The following is a 16246-nucleotide window of genomic DNA, read 5'->3' as shown; positions in this document are numbered from 1 at the left end:
GAATAAAGTGTGGGATTTTGTATAGACTTAGACATATATTACCATTACACATTTTACTACTCTTGTACAACACATTCATACTCCCCCATATCAACTATGGCCTTGAGGTTTGGGGTAACACTTATTCATCACATCTAAATCGTATATTAATGTCACAGAAAATGATTGTTCGAACAGTTTTGTTTAAATCTCCAACGGATCACTCATCTCCTTTGTTTGCTCAGTTGAATATTCTAGATGTTTTTAAACTGCATAGATATTTGATAGGTTCCTTTATTTATGGCTTGATCCATCAACTATCACCACACACTTTGTATGATTATTTTGAACCTTCACACCATAACTACAATACAAGACTCTGTTCATATCAAAATATTTACCCATATTATGCCAGAACAAACTCAGGTCAGTTTTCTTTCTCCTTCTCAGGGGCAAAAATCTGGAATAGCATCCCTGTCAACATAAGATGTATCAATACGCTAAACGAATTTAAGCGATCTTATAAACAATTTCTTCTAGAAGAGTAAATTAAACCACTGTACAATTTATTGTTACCGTATGTTCTTCATAAGTACTATGAACTCCGAGGTACTATGTATTTGCTTTTGCTATATCACTTTGCTGTCAAACATTGTATATAACTATGGTAGGGGACAGGCTTGAATAGCTGTAAGCTAAATCCCGATTCCCCTATTTACCCACGAAATAGTATTTTTGTATGTGTATCTGTAATGTTCATTTGTGCTTTTGGGTAAATAAACACTATATATATATAATGCAAAGTGGTCCCGTTTTAGACTCTTGAGTTCGAAAAAACCCTGACCCCATTTTAGACCAAATGGCTAGAAAACGAACCCAAAAGGGCGGCACATAAATGTATACTCAAATAAGGGAGTAGCCCCCCCCCCCCCCCCGATATTTGTCTGAACAACTCGCATCACAACCGAGCAAGCTTAACAGGCAAAATACATTGTTCTGTAATGATTTATAAAGTTGTCGACGACATTCCCTGAAAACAATATTTGCAATGCACCTTACTATATTTGTGATATTATTCCTAAATAGCTGCTGTTTTCAAATCATCGTAGACTTTCACGACATATTGTAAGAAATATCCCTCGTCGGCCGTTCAGTAAATTCATGTAACATAATGTAATACACTATACAGTCCAAAGTAAATATATTATTCAACGAAGTGTTTAGTAGTACTATTTAGTACTCGTACTATGCAGCAGTACATTGACAAGTACAATTATTTTGATTACACAATGTTGCAAAGTTTACTGAAAAGATTATCGATTTTTTCCGACCCCCTGGGCGCTCTGAGCTGTGCGTGTGTGTGATAAAATTTGAGCCAGGTTTTTGAGCTATTGGTTCTTATTTTACTGTTCAGAACATCTTTGTGGGCCGTCGTGGTGGAGTCAAATGGTGCATTCGTTCGTGGCAAAACTTGGCCTCAGATTTATGTTTACTATGAAAACAGCTGTACTTGATATTTAAGGATCATTTACAGAAATAGTTACCAACGTTGGATTTGTTTACGAGTTACGTCACTGTACCCATCATCAATGTCGCTTATCAGATTTCACACTAAATGTGTTGCTTCCCATCAGAAAATTTAACTGAAAGTAAGGGAATTTGTTATCGTAATATATTCAGTCATAAAATCATCAGGTTTCTGGCAATTTCCATGATTTGTTTAGAAAGATTGCAGTTCAATAATATTTGGAAGCAACAGCATAAAGTTAGCTCTAAATATTACGTGATCACAACCAATCCCAGTCAACCAGATGCACATGGTGGTGTGTTTGTGCCTCCTATATGTACGGACTAGCCTGTCTGTCAGTGTCACATTTTGCTTCTTATCTTCAAGATGTTTTAAGAATTTGGAAATAATCTGTGTCTGAACAACAGAATTTCTCTTCCACTCAAGTTTAGACAACATTTATTTGTACTCTCAAGTAAACGTTGTTGACCATGCATGAGATGTCACACTGACTTCGTTTACTTCGACGTCCGTAGTAAACTAGGCCAAGGGTTAAATTCACCTAGAACACTTTCGCTAGTGATAACATTGCCAGTCTTGTATTGCCGCCTAGTCGTCAAATATTTTATAGATAATTATGAATTAATTTCTTATTTACATTGGGCATTTTAGTTTTGTCTGATATCCAGCAATCTTGAAAACTATATGTACTCACTTTATTTGATTTTCTCTTGATTTGGTTCATTACCATCCACACAGTGAAAAGAAGCAGTTTCACTGTCTTTCAAAAAACTACCCGTCCCGTGCGTACTGAAGGCTAACTGTACATGTGGCATGGTGCTGTATCGTGTACGACTATTTTTGTCTTGTAAAATAAAATTTGAACACGCTGAAGAGAACTATGGCTTGGTATGTCCTAAAGTGCAATTTTTTGTTTTATCTATTTTTTGTTTTGACGTATCAACTGTACTGTCTTGTGTTTATAAGACTATATGTTCCTTTGTTTGCCACGTTGCAGTAATTTTCCAGGTAGACACAACAATGGCAACACTGAATTGCAACATCATTGTTGCATCTTTTTAGGTTCATTTCGACAATGGTATATGTTATGTATCAAAATAAAAGCAATCAGCACTCCGTAGTCTGCTTAATACTTGAAAGCAAGACAAACAATCGGACTACACATTATTGTTTTAAAAAAACAATAAATTATTAACATGAAGTTGACTTGCTTTCTTTATATCAAAAGCAATTTTCGATTTCGCTTTGATCATGTGCCACAACCGGGGGAACTCTTAATTTGGTCAGGGAACCCAGTTATATTTACATGCTTACTGGCCTTCAAAAAGTTTGTTGTACTGTCAGTAAAAGTCACTATTGTGATGGCCAAGTATAGGGTGTATATTTTTAGGGTGTTGTGTTTTTTTGTTCATTGTGCACGATTGGAATAGAAACAGGTAAAATGAACATAAAATCGTAAGTACTAGGAGTAGGGGTAGGAAACGTGGTCAAGGCACGGTACTAACCGTAGTCCAACGTACTCCTACTAACGCATGTTGACATCCTGGGTTGACGTCGACCTGTTTATTCGTAGAAAGAAGTGTAGTTCTCAACTTCTAATGCTATTGTACTGTACGATGAAGCAAACTGAATCTTTACAACAACAAAAATAACGTTACAAAGAGATACATAACAACAGGTTTTAGGTCAAATACGTGTATCATAAATTGCAGTTCCCCATCTCAGTTTCACGCTTGCTCGTGATTTAGACATCTTTAAAGTTCTGTGGATTCAGTGTACTTAGGCAGCCATTTATCAAAGGTAACCAGTGCTTATTATTCATAGAAATACTCCTCAAATTGATGTAATTAATATTTCAGACCTGTCACCAGCACAACGTTAAATATTTATCTAATTATTATTATTATTATTATTATTATTATTATAAAGTGATTTGTAAATCGTGTATGTATGTATGTATGTATGTATGTATGTATGTATGTATGTATGTATGTATGTATGTGTGTATGTGTGTATGTAGGTATGTATGTGTGTATTATATGTGTGTATGTATACATGGCTGTATGTGTGCAGTGTTCATATAAAAATGCAGGCACATGGTGACAATAAGCAAACTTTATCATTAAACCATTTCAATGGTTACACGAAAGTGACGACCATGAAATCAAAGTACACATTAAGAACAAACTAACTGTGTTGCCATAAACCTATCTATAACTTTCCCTTCACCTCTACTGCAATCTGCCAGAATAGTAACACTGTCAGGTAATGAAAACTATATCAAACAGACTTCAATGACAAGAAACTGATTTATCAACGTGTAATTACTAAAACCCATTCAAACAATTTTTGTTTCAGATTATATACGTTAATTTGAAGTAATATCCACTCCATACACACCTGTGCAAAGTGTAGGATGCTATCTAGTCTGAAATAAGTTTCAAATCTTAATATTAGTAAAAGAAGAAAGGAAAAGGAAAACGTCTAGAAATAGCTAAAAGCTCAGTAAAACTTCTCCTTTGTTCTTCAACGTCTATTTTTCCTGTTTTCCATCCAAGTACTCTATTGGGACATGACTTGCTTTGTTGTTGTTGTTGTTGTTGTTGTTGTTGTTGTTGTTGTTGTTGGTGGTGGTGGTGGTGGTGGTTGCACAGTATCACTGGATGTTATCCCCCTAGTGGTGTGCTTGGTAGGTATTATACACAGCAATAAGAATAGTATAATATGACCCAAGAAATATACAGAACTGTGAAAAGAACAAATGAACGTTAGAAGTTTATGATGGCAATACCGTAGATTGTAGTAGGCAATAATGAGGTCGAAATTGAAATCACAATAGGGATGATTATGACAAAGTGGCTATTTATTTTGAATTTCTAATAAATCACTTATTTTATATGTACAGTAGTAAGGTATTTACACATTTTTAAAAATTATTGAGTTACAAACACGGAGTTCATGCATGTTATTTCACATCATTGTTTTTCTTCAAATTGAAAAAGAATAGTAAAGTTGCTTTTTTATTAATTAAAATACTTTATTTTCTTCCACATGGTGACCATAATGTTGTAGTGGTGTGAAATCTCACAAGGTTGTATCAAAATGATGCCATCGAGTGTTGTTTCATTATATATAATAGTGTTAATGCTCAAATCACTTCAAGCTATTGCCATAAATGTACAAACAAACCTTATTAGTTGTATCAAGGTATAGAGATATAGTCAGTGCTCTTGGAGGAAAGACTTTGTAAATTAGGCCATATTTCAGTTTGTGAAAACGTCATCTTGTATGACCCTATTTTTTCATGTTTCTCATTACTTTTTCATAGCAACTATGGGTCAGCTGGTCGATTTAAAACACAAAGTAAATCAATAAAAATCCTCTCCATGTCTGTCTGCCTCTCCTTTTCCTCCTCTCTATCTTCTTTTTATTGGATTCCTGGTAACAAGCCCTTTCCCAACTTCTCTACATAATTGGCATGTTCTCAACCCCCTATTTGTCAAGAATATCTTCAGTCATGAAAGCAATGCTCTATTTGTGAACAAGTGTCGTCGCTGCCGCCATGAATGAAGATGACGCCGAATGTCAAGACACTTTCTTATTCTTGCCATAGATGGCACTGTTCTGCAACATACTAGTTTCCGCTTATAGGTCAACTTTACCATGATTTGTTTTTACCTGTAGAATTCTACGGTTGCTTGGTTGGATTCCAGAACAAATGGGGCAATCAAGTATTGAAGTAAGAGAGTATTAAAGACCCAGCAAATACTGCTATATACCAATTTTCGTCCTGTTGTTGTTATAAATTCCTTCATGTACCAGTGCATCTGCAACAAAGGGTACAACTTTCACATATTAATACAGTAATCTACAAAATTGATAAAGAGAGGCTTGAGCAATTCCCTTGATACTAGAAACCGCTAATTAACCTTACGCCCAGTTTCATGAAACAAGGGGCTAGTGTATGCAAACAGCTTTGAAAATCAAAACACGGCATGGCCATGATATGGACAATGGCATTCAATACACGACATTAATTTTATCGTGCATGTGTTTATAGTATTTCACGAGGCAATTCAACATGTAAAGCACCAAGAGTGAGTCAGTATACGTCAGGGGTCATGTGACATCTACCATCCAACCATCAAACAATGGTACATTTACAGGTAATGCGGGTGTTATCATAAAAATAAAATAAATATATATCTATTGTATTAGGTCATTACGGGTGTTCACAAGTACAAGGAAGTACTGGACTGTAATTTATTTTGTTGAACGACCAAACATCAACGACACATGTAAACGTCTACATACTGTTCTCGATGTCTTTCGGGCAATGGTGAAATTCAGAAGCATAGCCCAGTAGTATCCTGGATAAAAACCATGCCAGACAGCCGACAGTAGAACGGTCAGTTTGTCTTTGTGATAAGGCACGCGATAATAACAGGCGTATTTCAACCAACGAACAGTAGTGACGTTCCAACTGGCGATGGTATCGTTAATATCAATTGACGTCTGGAATGAAATTGGAGTAAATTTTAGAAAAATGCTATTTGACTGTGTAAAATTGAATGTGTTACCCAAGGAGTGATACGACAACCCATAATTAGGCCTGGAGTTCTATTAAATAAATATAGAAAATGGAATATCATAATTATCATATATTGCCAAATATTTTCTGTTCCTCGACCGCGGACAATACGAGTGACATAAGCGGCGGGGCCTTGTCACTACAAATCAAAGACGAGTATTTTCTGACAGAGCCCCAGGAGATTATGAAATGTTGACTGCTAAAAAACATCAAGGCTTATTTCAACTCTCCTTTCAAGAAAGGCGTGTGGCGCAAAGAGGCAAAACAATATCTTTCATGTGCTTTGAAATATCCTTAATAAAATTTATGATAGTTTAAGCCGCATTTTAATTCACATTTTAATTTATATGTATCCCTCAGAAACGAATTTCACATTAAGATATCAAAAATATTATTCATATTACCAAAAATTTCAAAACATGAATTTGAGTCACTAGGTCCCATTTAGGTTTACCGCTTTCATCATAGCCATTGAAACCAAAGCCAGAAGCATTGCACACTAAATCAGCTGGAGAGATAAGGTAGAACGAAAGGTTACTCACTTAGTTTCACCTTTAAATCGAAAGCTCTGTTGATATCTTTGCAAATCATATCAGAAGCAAGGCATGTTTAAATATGTAACTCTTTATTTGTAAAATGATAGGTTGCATTGTTAAATACACACGCACACACACACACACACACACACACACACACACACACACACACACACACACACACGCACGCACGCACGCACACACACACGCATGAAATGTATGACAAGCATGACAACCGGCTAATCACAGTACATGCTGGAATGGAAATATATTACTGTACATGTATATATGAAATCAATACATGGTTACTCACCAGATGTAAATGCACATATGTATTTAAACATCCTCACATATGCACACATAACTATATACACAGAACGATATACAGGAGAGGAATTCTTCATTTCTTCACCTGAAATATATAGATTATACTTATCTCGCTACAAACAAAGTAAAAGACAACGTACAACATAATTTGTGTGTGGTGTGATGTAGGGGTGGGGGTTGAAGTGTGTGTGGGTGGGTGTGTTCACACACACATTTGTTTAAATATTAATATTGAATGTTGTCAAACATATATGGTTTTAAATCCGTTGCTATTCATGGTCATTAAAATAAGTTCTGGTTTTGTGAAATGAAAAAGTGAAAAAAAGATACCAGATTTAAACTGAATGCCTTCCTTAAGTCTTGTAAGTAAGGACAGTCTTGTGATTTTTGTTCTTACACAAAATAATTGAATGCAAAATTCTTGGCTATAGTAAATGATATACCCCTCAATTGGCAAAAAAAATGTGCCAACCTATAAGAAATCAGAAAGGACTTTGTGATATCAAAGCAGCGAGAAATGTTTAAATTTTTATATGGTAAACGACACCTCCTGAGGTTTAATTTGGTTAAACCATGAACAAATATTTTGCCCACCCCCTTTCAGACTATCAGAATTTTCGGAGACCCCCCTTTAAACTCTCAATTTTGTTCATGCCCCTCCCCTCCCATTTCTCCTCGGCCCCCTCTGCAGTAAATTCTCACTCCCAGCCATTTCCATGGCTCTAAAATTCGCTTGGTTTCTCAAAATCTAAAAATCAAATCTGAACAGAAACTTATCGATATATATTTCAATATACGTACCTTTCAATACAAGCAACCCAAATACTTTGAATGGTCTAGAACGAAGCCAATCAATATTGGAAAATTGGGGGGGGGGGGGGGGAAATTGACCCAATTCAAGTACTGAGTTACAGAGCCCAATGTAACAACATTTACTTCTCTCATTTGCACTGTCATGATTATGGTAATAAATGCACAGCATTCTGGCATCAAACTCACTTCTTAGTAACAAACGATTTATGTAAAATACAGATTTCAAATTTGATCGAAGAAGAGATCATATGGATTCACCTTTGGAAATTCCCCAGCAAGATTGCCCACAGATGTGGTTTATTTATTGTGATGTGTGACGTTTAGCTCGTTGGGTCAAGAATTTCCAACTGTTACAGTTTACATTTGGCAATCTATAACCTATTTAACGAAAACATATATTATGTTAATCGCTCATTAATATTCATGCGATGTTTACCAAAACCTAAACAGTTCTAACCATTACCCTAAAGAATATGAGTACCAAATTTCGTTTCACTTGAGCCAGTCATTTTTTTAGAAAATGGTATCAGACAGACTGACAGACAGACAGACAGACTTTTCACCCCAATATAAAACCTTCCTTACAGAAGGTAAAAATGAATCATTTTACATTAAATAATCCATTTATATTCGCTCAGATCACAAAACAAGTACACAAAACTAAAACAATTACATATACTCGATTGAAAATACTTAGTACCCTGCAATACATGTTTTCCTGATTTGTGCTTTTGGTTGTCTTTATCTTTATCAGCGAGATACAAGAACATTCTTCACTTGATGAGCGTATTTCCCTTTTTCATTTGTTATTTTATAAATAATTCCATGTGTCTCACTCGGAAGTGGCACATCTAAGACATGGGTGGGTGAAATCATTCATAAACGAAGTTTTTTTTTCAGTTGACAGAAATTCGAGTCTCATAAGGTATATCTTAACAGGTACCAACCAAATCAACTGACTTAATTTCTACTGTCTGTTTACTGAGACACGAGAGTAAGACAAAAAGGGAATGTTGGCGGTATTGTTTCAGTCAACAAAGCAATCAGTTCATCTGACACGTTTGATTGACAATTGTCATCGGTAAATAGTGTTGGAAAGATTGTACTTAGTGAGTTTGTTCGAGTGGGCATATCTTCAAAAACCATCTCACATTTCCAAATGAAATCTCTCTCATAGATAGAAAGATACTACCCAGAATTCCACTGATCATGCCGTGACTATGTCCCCGAGACTATGTCAGTTAACGTGTAGAAAAGATCATTTAAGTTGGAGAGCGAGCCTACCTGACCTGAATGATATTTCCATGCAAAATTGCAAATTAAACATGAGTGTTGCAATATTGGAGAAAATTGTAGCAAACCGTGAGGCGGGAAAAGAGTGTGAATCATTTCTAAAGGAATTGTAAACGTCATTGGTTGCATAACCCTCCCCCCCCGTATCTTTCATGTGGTGTGTCGCACGTGGGCAAAACATATCAGAAAACTTTGTCCATATTGGACACACTCCATTTTGAGGGAAAGGGAGTTAAGCAAAGAAAAGGGAAAAGGGAAAATAAACAATGTCAAGTGTAGAAGTGTGCTGCCTTGATATTTTCTGATAGATATAAAAAGTGTGATCAAGCAAAACCAGCACAGCAAGGTATTTCGCACAATACAAATGATTGTTAGATGATCTCAATGAACGCTAAAATGAATAGTCATTGAATTATTTTAAATGGTTCGATAAACCATGATTTAAAGGAAAACAGACACTTAACAGTTTTTGTAATTAGCACACTTCTTCAATTTACGTGTGTTTTTCCCCTTTTCCCTCTTTCGCTTTTCAAAATATTGGCACACAAACATTTTTTCTGAGTTTACAGACACATCACAAAGAGGTAGAGCATTGTCTCAATAATGTTTCCAGATTTATTTAGAAAATTATCCACACCCATTTCCAAGCAAACGATTGGCTACAATTTTCTTCAATGTTGCAACATTCACATTCAGGGAACAAGCTGAATTGGGGGGGGGGGGGCCTCAGGTGAAAATGGGGGTCATATATATAAAGACGGCTCACTGGAGAGAACAGTGTTCAATGCGAGCGCAAAACTTGCAATCCCAGAAATTAGGAGGTCTTACGTCATAACTCAAGAATTTCACTATTTTTAATTATCTAATTATGGGTTAAAATGTCGAGAATATACATGTAGGCATAATCTGTCATAATGTTCTGAGAGTAAGATTGAGGTGTATTCTAGTACTCTATGACTCAATAATGTGTGTGGTTTTAAATGCCATGCCTCTAAATGGCCTTCTACATGTCCATAGGCAAATTTAAAAAAAATAGTTGTTTCCAATCACAAAGGCAAAGGCATGAAGATATAGAAGTAAATAGTTACCATTTTACCTTTTTGCATGCAAAATGTTTAAGGTCGTGTTATTGGAAACACATTGTTATTTATTTTCCCTTATTTTCAAAAGTGTCCTGACCATCATGGAAGTGAAACACCCCCTCCACATCCTCCGTGCTAGCGATCAAGGGTATGCTGTTCCTGCACCAAATTAAGAGTAAAATTAAAGGGAGCGGGCAACCTTGCTGGCTAAGTGTCTCAAAGTATAGGTTACAACCAAAATCCCACATCTATTTGTAAAGAAATCTCTTATTATGTATGGATGCTGAAGTCGATTGCCACTGTTATTTTAATGTAGTGTACCAGGGGAGAGGGATATTGTATAACTGCACACAAATAAAGATCAGTATATCCTTTGGGGAGCTACAAAATTCTTTGAGAGCGCAAAGGGGGAAGGCAGTCAAATAAATTTGACCAAAATATATCTTCTCCCCAGTTCCCCCTCCCCGTAAATTCTGCTCGTTCCCTTACATTGTATTTTTCGTGGAAATATATTTCACGCTAGATGTGCTCTCTGTCTAAAATAGGTGTGACAACATTATTAGGGCAAGAAATGATAAGACAACTAGTTTATTAATTGAGAAAAGCTTCATGGGATAGTTGCTTTCTCAGAACATAATCACATGATATAATCAGTGAAATTTTGGGTTGTTTCTTTCTGTCTGTGAGGAGGATTTAATATGGAAGTTTAAGACGATTTGCATGAAGATAGCATATTCGAGCAAATATCCAACAACATACACCAATGACAACTGTCCACCAAACGTGTCAGATGCACTGATTGCTTTTTTGAATGAAATATAATTTCATTGAGACACTGGCCCGCCCCTGCCTTAGATCAGCTACATCCGAGTGGGACGCACAGAAGTATTTAAAAAGGGGGAAAGGCAAAAAGGAAATAGGCATATAAAGTCAAGAATGTTCTTCTGTCTTCCTGATAAAAGAAAGCAAAAGTACAAACCAGTAAACCATATATGGCAGGGCATTTTTATTTTGGTACATGTAAATGTATAACTGTTTTGTGTTCTGAGCAAACATAAAATGAAATATTAATGCTAAAAGCGTTCATTGTACCTTTATTATCACTTTCTTATTTTGAAAAAAAAAACATAAAGGATTTTAGTTATGGCCGTAAATAGCAACGGATTGTTTTACCTGTTATTCATCATTACTAATTCACAACACTTACTCGTGATGCCCTTGATTGGATAATAAGGGCTACAGAAGTAAACAATTACAGCCGATGTTATGAAAAGCATTGATTTCCGAAACAGGGCAATCTGAAAAATGAGAAAAAGGGATTTTGTAATAATACACTGAAAAGTTTCGACAATTTCCTACTGTAACAGCTGTTGTAACCACTATTCTCATACAATCTCAAGTATATCTTGTCAAAAAAACTTGACACATACATACATACATACATACATACATACATACATACATACATACATACATACATACATACACACACACATACGTACGTACGTACACACGTGCATACACACACAACATGTAAATACACATGTATATATTTATATATACATGCATCCATCCATTCGTGCACAACATATAGGGACACTACAATTGAATGTCACTAGATATGCTTTTGTTTATCAAATGAAACACGTCAGATGATAAACTTACCATTACAGATGGTTCCCTGTTGATAATAACTTCTTTACCATCTTTAGTTTTGATTTTGTATGGTATAAGATGTTTCCCTTGAATGAAATCAATATAGTCAGTATAAAAACAAAATGGTCCGACTAGAAAGGTTTGGAAGTGGAAGATATAGCTGTAGTACTCAAGAACCGAGGGAAATCGCCTGTAGAAGAAAGATATTGTCGTACATAATCAGATTAGCAATAATTGCAACTGACAAGATTGTAATTGGCAAGAATATGAGAACATGAAGTAGGTTTGCTGTACTCCAGCTCAACACTGACCTTATTGCCTCTTTCCTTTGTTTTGGGTGTAAATTTGAGCCATCTTTTGCAGACCCTGTGTGTGGACAAGAAAATTGTTAGTAGCAGTATATTCACTATGTTGAAGTAGATGTACAAAAACTGGTATGCAAATAAAACTTGATGTGCAAATGACCATATTATTATTCAAACGAACTCTCAGTATGCAAATGACTATATTGGTACACACAAGACACTATCAGTATTCAAAAGATACTATTTGTATGCAAATGGACTATGAGTATGCAAACACAGCTATTGGTATGCAAATGACACTATTAATATGCGAATGGTCTATTAATATGCAAATGACTCTGTCTGTATGCAAATAATACTCACCATCATGTAAACCAAATGCAATACTTGTTATCTTCATTGTCATTGCCATCATAGGTCTAAATAATAGATCATAATTATCAAACTTGAAGACAAAAGTTATGATCCAAATCATTATACAAAATGCATAAGTTTTACCATCCAAATCATTATACAAAATAGATTAGTTTTACGATTACAAAAATCATATCCTATGCAACATAGTTTAAATTTCTATAATGTTTTGGTATTTAGTCAACTGTATTTATATTCCCTACTGACATTGATTGCACTTGTCTCTTCATTACCTCCACCAGCAGGAGTTGTAAGGAGGTATGTGAGGAATGAGGGTATGAGCTCAACAGCGTGCCCTGAAAAATTGCGCATGCGCTTTACCTATAATTAAACATGTAGGCTCCTGCGTGTTCAATGACACTACATTGAAATAAGGTTTATAATTTATCATACGTGTAAATTACTACTGAAAATTGGACAATGTGGTAGTTAAGAAAACGTACGCTTCAAGGTGGAGAAGTTTCGAAGAATCATCCATTATCATTTTACGTAGATGTTCTATAGACAAGGAGGCCATTAAAACAAAAAACACAACCACTGACATATATTTACGATTTAAAAAGTTCATTAGACAGTATCCAACTGTTGAGTGGAGAAGTAAATGAAGTATGGACCTGCAAGATAATGTGAACAGATATTATACTTTCAATATTAAAACATATCACAATGCATGACAAACTGCGGCCATTTCACAGATGTCGAAAGAAGTGGACCCAATTGGTCACGGAGGTGTCACTAGTATTTCATTTCTAATCTCTTTAAAGCATGATTTACATCTATCTGAAATGACGAGTTTCATACTTAGACACACAATCAGTATTCTTGGCGATATAATATATGGGGAGTTCATAAATTGCCACAATTTTGAAAAAGGTTGGTTCAATTGAGAAGAGGGAGATATATCCATGGCAAAAGAGGTGCCGGTTGAAGCAGGGTTTAATAAACCCCAGATAGTGAAATTTAACAGGATATATAACTTTCTAGATCTCATGACCTACTTACTTACCATGAGTAACAATAAAATCCTAATGTTAAACCTATGACGGTTGCTACAACATGTCTTGTCATAGGACTAACTTTCTTTGGATGTAGTACATGTCTGTAGATGATTGCTAATATGAGTGAACACACTTGCAGGAAGGGAAATATCATCTGTAAGAGAATGAAAGAATTTCAAGAATCACAAATTTGTATATCAGATCAAGGCTATGATTGTTTTAGTTGTATAGTATAGCAACTTTATCATAATAGTGTCGCGGGGTTATAATACAAAAAATACATTACTTAATATTAAGAAAATAGAAATGACATCCTTACCCAGTGGACTTATATGTCATTTTTAACAAGTAGTATAAAGGTACACTGAGTAAATGAGACTAACAAAAAAAATGTGGATACCTACTGAAATAAATAAGCTTATATATATATATATATATATATATATATATATATATATATATATATATATATATATATATATATATATATATTTGAACGAAAGATATTTACGGAAAATATTACTTAGTTTTCTACCTTTTTTCACTAACCATTCAGAGTCTTACATAGACATTAATTGACGCCTTACAGGGGAAAAGTTAATATGCAGTAAATAATCAGCATCAAGATTCAAAGAATCCAAATCTTAGGGGACCAATTTATTTTAATATGTAATGCAAAACCCCATAGAAATATGCTTGTTCATCTAACCTGAGTAGCCTACTCCTGTACCTTAGGATATTGATATGCCTGTGATTTCTACATGCGTGAGTTGGCGTACAACTATGTACTCCAAGGTAAAAGATTAGAGCTCTATCTTGAATTGTATCACATTTTTCATTTTTTCCAAAACCCCAAACAGCGGAACCATACTTCAGCATAGGGATTATACAGGCGTCATACAGTTTCGTGTACGTTTGATAATAAGATTTTTTTTAACTTTTAAACTTTGACCAGAGCACCGTTTACTGCTAAAGAACCGGAAATGACAGAACAGTCTAAGAATTGATCTAAAATAACACCCTAAATATTTGCATTTGTCAACATATTCAAGAGCATATGTTAACCAATTGAATATGGAACCCTAAAACACTTCTATGACTATTTGTTCCTCAAAAGAATCCATTTAGATGTTTACCTATTTACTAGGAGTCTCCATTTTTTGAACACCACCTATATGAACATGACCAAGTATTGTTTGCATATCCTCTTCATTATCAGAAATTATAACAATTTCATCAGTATATAAAAGTGCAGCAATGGGTTAACAGTCAATATACCTTTCCAGAGAGTCTTGTGCTCAACTGCCAGATCGTTGATAAAAATGTAAATAAGGAAGAGGATACATAATCGCCCTTCCTGCCTCACACCAGTACTTGTAGTAAACCAATATGTATACAAGTATTTTACACATGATGGGATGATAGATGTTTGGTGTTTGATGTTTAGTAGCATTTCACTCACCTCTTGTAGGGGCAACTTTGCCATATCAGCTAATGTAATTAAGAATCCAAACGCCATTGTAATAAGCTACCAACAACAACACACGGTCTTCAAAAAATAGTGACTATAAATCGAACGATTACACAGAATTCAGAATGTCATAAACATTAAGACACCATGCCATTTAAGGTACACGATCCACAGACTCAACGAAAAAGCTAAAACTACCTAAAGTACGCTTTCAAGCAAAATATCAAAATTGATGTGAGCAGTGCGATTGTTTGCAAAACAACAAATGTCTTTGTGATTCAAGCGTCCTTATTGTTCGAACAAATGTGGATGAATTATTGAAATATCCACATGATGTGACAATATAATGACTAGTACTCAATATTTCCTCCGTTTCATCGAACATGTAGGTTTTACAGATGTCACCAAACAATTTAATACAGTCATCATTAAAACAAAAGTGCTTGTAAGCATGTCTGATCAATTTCTGTGAGGCCAATTAACTGCGCCAACTCCATTTAAAATACACTAATGACGCTGTATGATAAAAATGTACAGTGAAAGTACAAGCTTTTTTGATAGCTTTTTTCATCATACCGTAAATTACAATAGCCATTTCACCTCAAAATCAGCACCACTCCATGTTTGTTTATGCTTCTACCATGCCATTTTGTTGGTCTAATTATCGAATATCAAAATGTTCTTATCATTCACATATGTTACTCAAAAAAGAGTTAGAAGTCGTTTTTTGACATACTTTATTCACATAATGTACTAACAAATATACATTTATTGCTTAAAAAAATACATTAATGACATATCATGAGTACGATACGCATGCACAAATGACTTGCTGTTCATGTCTTGCCTCGCGCTTATTAGTATGCATAACTCCAAACGTTTCCCGCAATTTCCCGTTTTCCCGTCATTAGAAGGCTTTGTGAAATTGCCTTACTGTAGAGCATGTAATGGTATATGTAAATACTGGGCTGGTATACTTTATGTTGATATTGTTTCAAGTATAACATAAGGGAGCGATAAGTTTTTACAACCCGGGGGGGGGGCACCTTTATTTGGGACTCAAAGAAGGGGGAGTCATCATTTTTTACAAAGTGAATAAAGGGGGGGGGGTCACCTTATTTTCAACAACTGAACGAAATCACGAACCACCCTGCTGTACTTAAATTTCCATACAACAAATGTATGTGTATACAATAAACCATAAACAATGGCTATAAATATACGTTCAAATAAACATAAACTGTTTGTCTCTT

General features: G+C 35.1%; 1 protein-coding gene across 1 annotated transcript; it reads right to left on the bottom strand.

Moving 5' to 3' along the window:
* Window positions 1–5181: 5181 nt before the first annotated feature.
* LOC144434174 (membrane-bound glycerophospholipid O-acyltransferase 2-like) lies at window positions 5182–15041 on the bottom strand. The gene is made up of 10 exons (XM_078122629.1): window positions 14985–15041; window positions 13531–13676; window positions 13108–13138; window positions 12474–12555; window positions 12117–12171; window positions 11815–11995; window positions 11357–11447; window positions 6503–6606; window positions 5822–6022; window positions 5182–5334 (listed from the first exon to the last, which is right to left on the bottom strand). The coding sequence occupies exons 1-10, from the start codon at window positions 15039–15041 to the stop codon at window positions 5182–5184; spliced, it is 1101 nt and encodes a 366-aa protein (XP_077978755.1).
* Between the last annotated feature and the right edge of the window lie 1205 nt (window positions 15042–16246).

Source organism: Glandiceps talaboti, chromosome 4, assembly GCF_964340395.1.
Source record: "Glandiceps talaboti chromosome 4, keGlaTala1.1, whole genome shotgun sequence".
Classification (NCBI taxonomy): domain Eukaryota; kingdom Metazoa; phylum Hemichordata; class Enteropneusta; family Spengelidae; genus Glandiceps; species Glandiceps talaboti.
The sequence above is the reverse complement of the archived record's forward strand: the minus strand, read 5'-3'. Positions and strand labels throughout refer to the sequence as shown.

Bases quoted from the DNA above. Each gene is read 5' to 3' on its own strand.
- LOC144434174 (XM_078122629.1), bottom strand. From the start codon at position 15,041: ATGGCGTTTGGATTCTTAATTACATTAGCTGATATGGCAAAGTTGCCC. The intron at 12,172-12,473 runs GTGAGTATTATT...GTCCACACACAG, and splicing joins TGCATTTGGTTTACATGATG to GGTCTGCAAAAGATGGCTCA. The intron at 6,607-11,356 runs GTAAGTGTTGTG...TTATCTCTCCAG, and splicing joins TCCAATCAAGGGCATCACGA to CTGATTTAGTGTGCAATGCT.